The sequence below is a fragment of the Capsicum annuum genome, chromosome 5, assembly GCF_002878395.1.
Source record: "Capsicum annuum cultivar UCD-10X-F1 chromosome 5, UCD10Xv1.1, whole genome shotgun sequence".
In the NCBI taxonomy this organism is placed as follows: Eukaryota; Viridiplantae; Streptophyta; class Magnoliopsida; order Solanales; family Solanaceae; genus Capsicum; species Capsicum annuum.
Window position 1 is genome coordinate 6,665,221 of NC_061115.1, and position 6,947 is coordinate 6,672,167.

Genomic DNA, 6,947 nt, shown 5'->3' on the forward strand with positions numbered 1-6,947 from the left:
TTTTTCATTTGAAATTTTTCATTTTCCTCCCCACCCCACTTCCGAAATTCGCAATCATTATTTTTGAGTTTCATTAATTTAATTCTACACACAAATTATTGAAATTTAATTCTTTATAAGCTACAATCATAATACTTAAGATTTTGTGTTTCAATTTGAGGGTAAAAAGAATGAGAGATAGAGAAAAAGTGAACTTTTTTTTTATAAAATTTGGAGTAGTTATTTTTGAAAAAAAAAATTGTTCGATTCAATTTTTGTGGATAATTTTTACAAGCAATTTGTTGATTCAGAAAATGTCAAATTTGATATGTATTTATCAAAGTGCTTGAAAAAAATATTTTGATATGTATTTGATTAGGGATGGAAAAATATTTTAGTATACATTTGATTGAAAATGGTGAGAAGAGAGTAAGGAGAAGAGAGAGGGTGATGGAGAATGAGGAAGATGAAGGTGGTGGCTGAAAATAAGAAGTGGGCTTCACTTTTTTTTTTTTTTCCCTAACTTTTAGTGACAAGTTCAAGGAGTATTTATGTCCTTTCTCTTTTCAATACAAAGAAGAAAACAATTAATACAAAAATTAATATTTAGTTGGTTACAAAATTTTAAATATTAAAAAAATAATTAAATTATAATTCTTAAATATTTAAAAGATAGTAAATAACCATTTTATCTATTGTAGAGTGTTCTAATAAATGACAAAAAATTCAAGTCACTTTCTAAGAGTCTTCACACTCTTAGGGGTCATTTGATTGGGAACAAGTTATCCCGAAATTAATTATTTCGAGATTAGTTATTTCACCATATAAATGAGATAGTTTATCCCATCACTAGGGGATAAATGATTAGACAAGTAATCCCAGAACAACAACCAAATATGGAATAAAGTCATCCAACAATTTATTCCGAAACTATTATAAATTGTACCTCAGACCAAACGACTCCTTAATATATTATATATTATAGACAAATAATATGATAAATTTATTAAATAAAGATTAAATTTATTAAATGAAAATTTTATAGGTGACTTGAATTGAATGCACTATTTTAGGGCTCCACATTGTATACATCATGTATGAAAATAATTATTTTTAAATACAAATTAAAAGCATTATGTGCAGTTAGTTTCGAAGTGTATTTTTAGGAAATGTAGTTAATATTATTTCAGAAAAAAAAAAAATATAACATAGATTTATGTTCGGAGGATAAATGCTCCCCCTTGAGTTTGATTTAGTTCCGTCAACTGAGGTCTCATAGAAGTCGTTAGAATATGCTCTGCACTCAACGAAAAGAAGAGTAAGAAGAGTAAAAGGTAGTATCAGTACAAAATCACATAGGATCATTGGCCAAGTTACCTTAATCAATATGAACATTTACTAAAGACTCGTAAGCAAGTAGCAAACATGTTACCTCAACAATATGTATTCAAGTCAGTCATTTCACCACAATTATATTTTTATAACAACCAAGCCAAATAAATAAATGAGAACAAATTTAGGAATATCAGTATTCAATTCAATATCAAAACACAGTAACAACTAGTAAGACCAAATCAATTTATCATCAATTAAAAAGCATCTTATTACATTACTTCATCAAGTAATAACTCACTCCAGAGGCTTCCGATGTTGTTATAACATGTATCACCCTTAGATGTTTCAAATCTACATCTGTGTTATTTGATCCGAGATCGACCTTCTCCTATATGTTTGCATATTTTATTTCAGATTTTGATTCTTCTAGTGAGCCTCTTGGCATGCCTATCCATGTATCCACCCCGTAGGAGATCCTTTAGTGGTGGATCGGGTGCACCGATCTTGTGTTGTGACCTTCACGGGCCGTGAGACTTAGGTAGATATGATTATATCCTAAATATGGTAGATTTGATATTATATTTTGTACGAATTAGTTATCTCCTTATCATGTTATTCTAGACTGTTATAGCAAGACTATGACTTTAGCTTCGCCGGATCTACTAAGGATAGCTTGCCAGGATTGTCACTTGGTAGAGAGAGGATGTTTGTCTTATCTGGCCCACATTCGTGATACGAATTCTGTTCGTATTGCCCGTGAGTTCATCGATGCCTTTTTAACAAATTTGCCTGGAATGCCTCTGATTATGATATTGACTTTGCTATTGATGTTGAATCGGGCATCAAGCCCATTTTTGTTACTCCTTATAGGATAGCGTCAGCGGAGTTGAATGATCAATTGTAGGAATTATTGGATAAGGGATTCATCCAGCCTAGTGTATTGCCTTAGGGTGCGCCTGTCTTGTTTGTGAAGAAAAAAGATGAATCTATGCGCATATATATTGATTATCGATAGATAAACAAGGTGAGGGTTGAAAAAAGTGCCCTCATCCTCATATTGATAATTTGTTTGATCAGCTTTAGGGTGCTTCAGTATGTTTGAATATTGATTTGAGATCCTATTATCACCCGTTGAGTATTAGAGCTTCGAATATTTCGAAGACAACCTTTCGGACTCAATACAATCATTATAAGTTCTTGGTCATGTCCTTCGGGTTGGCCAATAATGGAGTTGATGAATTGAGTGTTTCTACTGTATATCAACTTTTTCAACATTGTATTTATAAATGATATCTTGGTTTACTCCAAGAATGAGACGGACCATGAAGAGCATTTGCAGATTGTACTTCAGAAATTAAGAGATGAGAAGTTATATGCTAAGTTCTCTAAAGGCGAGTTTTGGCTCTCTTTCTTAGGTCATGTTTTGACCAACGATGATATCATGGTCGATCCGACCAAGACTACAACAATTCGTGATTGATCTAGGCTTACTTCCCCTATCGAGATTAGGAGTTTTGTAGGTGTAGCAAGCTACTATCGACGCTTTGTTGAGAGTTTTTTTAATCTATTGTGGATCCTTTGACCAAATTGACTTCAAAGAAGATTTTTTTTCAGTGGTCCGATACTTGTGAGGCGAGCTTTCAGTAGCACAAGGATTTATTGACCTCAGCTCCTATCTTGACATTTTTCAAGGAGGGCATGGGCTTTACCGTATTCTGTGATGCTTCTTTTGTTGGGTTAGAGGTCGTGTTGATCCAAAAGAGTAAGGTGACTGCGTGTGAAGAATTAACCAAACCACAGGTTAAAATACTACTTCACCCTTCAAAGCAAAAGATAGAAAGCTGGCAATAGTTGAAAACTACCAAACTTGGTGCACAAAAGCTTTTTTGAGGGAAGAAACATCATATATACATCATGGAAAAGGACATACCTCATAAAGTTGCTCATCAATTTCACCTCCCTCATAATAATCGTTTAGAGAAAACTTGTAGTGATAAATGTCTATTGTGGAGTAAACAAGACCTTTAGTATCGAGACATTGAACACAATCCCTATCATGCGGGAACAATAAGAAATAACGAAAATAAGCAAGAGCAGGAATGATCATTCATGATAGAGAACAAGGGAAGAGAGAGAGTTACATGATACTCTCACGATTAAATTGTAGCTTTCCGACAAGCACATCCACATGAACCCCGTATTCAAGTGCACTGAAATAGAAATGATAAAGAGATTACTAGCACGGCAAAACCCCATTTATTTTTTTGTAAACAATCTTTCTGTATAAAGCTGGAGTTTACAGGAGGATGTTAATTGGTTTCAGAAGAAATATTTCAAGACATGGTTAATCAAAATAAACGGTCACCAATTGTACACGGCAATATAGGTAACGAATTAGGTTTACCCAGTTATTGATTTATCACAATTAAGGGATTTATAAAACAATGCAAAAAGCCCATATGTACTCCTTGTGTCTGCTCCTAAAAGAAGGCCTGGAACAGATATAAGCGCCTCGTTTTGACACACTATCATTTCATTTCGCATGCTTTTGAGAAAAAAACACATACAAACTCCCTCCACCTTCTATCTGATGAACTTCCAGTAAACCTTACGTCCCCCAAAAAGAAAAGGAAAGGAATTTATGCCAATTAAACAATTATAAAACAGCAATATACATGTATAGTCAACACTTGAGAAGTACAGAGATCCTGGATACATTACGAAGAAATCTACTAATAAAGGCATGAAGGGATTAACTAGGGCTTAAGAACAAGGGAATGTAACTTACTAAGACCATGCGAGGACCTTGAAAATACTAAAATCAACAGTAATATAAGTTTCATGTTTTTGGCAGTGTCTCGAGCAAAAAGAAGTTAGTAACTTTGTGCCAAAACAATGTTGTGCAATGCATTGTGTTCACGAATGTTGGGTAGATTGCAAACTATGTATTAAAAACCTTTTTTCAGAGAAAACCTAAAGTCCCACAGAAAATAACCTCACTAGTGGAAAAGTTTAGTAACTTGTGATATACTCAACAACATTAATATACTGAAAGAAACAGAAATGAGCAATTTAGAATCCCATTCATACTGCAATACCTGACTGAGCAAGCCACCAACAGCTTGTTTTTACCGTCCAAGCCTTCCAAGTGTCCACAGACTTGAACATACATGTCATTTCTATTTGACAAAGACCACAAAAATATGATAAAACAGGATATTAATATATATATATATATATGTGTGTGTGAAAAAACACTATCAAGAAGAAGAATTACGTGACTGCTTCCATTTCCCTGGTATCAACATCTCCATTTAGCCTGTGTAGTATGCATCAGCCAAATTTACAATTAAGTTTTAGAAATACAAAGTCAATTGTGTCAAACATAGTAGCAACTGAGTAGACTGTGGTTTTAGTGTTTTAGAGAAGTATAACAATTCTAAATCCTGCCTCTCTACTTCTTCGGAGGTAGTGGTATGGACTGCGTACATTCTACCCTCCCCAGACCCCACTATGTGGGAATTACTGGGTTTGTTGTTGTTGTAACAATTCTAAATCCTTTTCCAATAAGAGATGCACTACAATGTACTTGTGGTCTATGATGACAAAAAATGAGATTGACGCCATATCGATCAGTCACTTAAGAATCCTAACAAATTAAGAGATAAATTAGAAAGAGCAAAAAAGGAAACTGAATATTACCATCGAATAAAGTCAAGGTGCCCCGTTCCATCTTTCACCTTAAATGATACTCTTCCAACCATAGGGGTTTTGTCAAATAAAGCACCCACCACTTCTACCTGCGGGCATGTCAGATTCTAAATCATACATATCTTGTACAATAGGGACTTTCCACGGAACAACAAAAGTCACGAGTATAAGAGACTTACATTTTTACGTCAACCCCACCAATGAGGAAATTTGTCTTCCCACCACTTGATTGAACAGATTCCCTAATTTCCTCGACGGTTAATGGAATAAAAGTCTGTGAATCACGATTCTGGGAACAGAGAAATAAAAAGAAAAACAAGAAAGATGCTATCAACCCCGCATTTCAATTTTCCACCAAGAGATGCATGCCAAAGGAAACACACTTTATTTGGTAAATTACTTGATCGGCTCTTCTTGGTCCATATTTACTAACCAAAGCTCGAAGCATATTGCAAAGTTCTCTACCAAATTTACATACATGTGTAATATTAGATGTTCAACTGATTCTTCTTTGGTATCATGTAAAGTAACATCTTAGTACACAGTTTCAGTCTCCTTTCTTAATGAATTCCAGATCTGATGTAGTTTCATGGACTACAAGCAAATACAGCTACTCCAACAGGAGCTTGTATCTTCCAAACAGCTTTTAATGGAAGTATTTCCTCCCTTGTCACTGCTTTTAGCAACTTCTTTATCTTTCTCTTCTCTTCCGCTTCTGGCAAACGGCTCATGCATAAAAAATCGTCTTCAAATATTCAAAATCCAGTATTTTAAGCGTTGCTATCATATGCTCCCTCCTTTCCAACAGAATGGCATTGCTGCTCCTTGTGGAATCAAACATCCCATGCCAGTACTACAATGGTTTATGCACCTCTTACATATTCTTGACTACAATGATTTCTTTCAGTTTTTTTCCAAACATCCATCCAAATAAGTTGCATCCCCTTTTTTTCTCTTTCAGTTTACATGTCACGAAAATATCAACAAAATCAACAGAAAAGAAATGCATGCCAAAAGAAATAAACAACTTCTCAATTTACTAGGGTATTTTGTATTTAATTATTTTTTTGCCTTATTTATCTTCGTCAATTACTCCCTCCGTTTCCAAAATACTAGTCACAATTTCCTTTTGGAGAGTAAAAATGAAATGGACTTTGAACCAACCTTTTAAAATGCATTTTTTCAGCATACTAACATCGAGAACAATTGCGATCTATAGTACTTTCCCTATAGTTATATCAAATTAATCTAATATGATTTAGCTTTGACAATTAGCCAGATTGATTCTCGAGAAGCAAAACATGACCACTATTTTGGAAAGGAGGGAAAAAAGGCTAAAAACCTAAAAATCCAAAAGCAAAAACTTGGATTGAAAGACCTACTAACTCAGTGCAGGGTTTAGCTTTGGATTCTCTCAGCGCACGTTAGCCTTAATGTGCACGCACCATGGGTAGGAGACCCAAAGCAACCTTTAAGACCGGTATTCATGATCAGAAAGCTGTAGGAAAACTGATTCCGCCTATAGCAACAGGTGGGAAGGCTGAGCATACGCTGGTCAAGGCAGATGTCACTGGAACAGCAACACAAACAGGGGTTTAAGTCAACTGTTGAAGCTGCTAATTCAGCAGTAGGAGCTGTACTTTCAATAATCAGTGGCCAAAGTACTCCGATACCAACTCCGGTGAAGTCTAAAGGGTTAACAGGGAAGGCAATTGAAGAAGTATGGAGAAAGGTGTTTCAGTCACCGGCAAATACGAGTGTTACTTCCTTCGGATGAGGTTGAATTGGAGGAGAAATCTAATGGTAAGTCACCTTTTATGCATGGAGTTAGAGGTAGTAATAGTAATGTATGGGATAATTTTGATATTTCGAAATTAACCAATGCTGGTTTCAAATTGGAGTTCATCGAGCCTGAGGAAAGA

The 6,947-nt window shown here is 34.9% G+C and overlaps 1 protein-coding gene across 1 annotated transcript; it reads right to left on the reverse strand.

Moving 5' to 3' along the window:
• Window positions 1-1,064: 1,064 nt before the first annotated feature.
• Window positions 1,065-4,678, reverse strand: LOC107870212 (replication protein A 32 kDa subunit A-like). The gene is made up of 4 exons (XM_047412454.1): window positions 4,413-4,678; window positions 3,456-3,524; window positions 3,245-3,365; window positions 1,065-1,276 (listed from the first exon to the last, which is right to left on the reverse strand). The coding sequence occupies exons 1-4, from the start codon at window positions 4,484-4,486 to the stop codon at window positions 1,265-1,267; spliced, it is 276 nt and encodes a 91-aa protein (XP_047268410.1). The 5' UTR covers window positions 4,487-4,678; the 3' UTR covers window positions 1,065-1,264.
• Window positions 4,679-6,947: the final 2,269 nt, after the last annotated feature.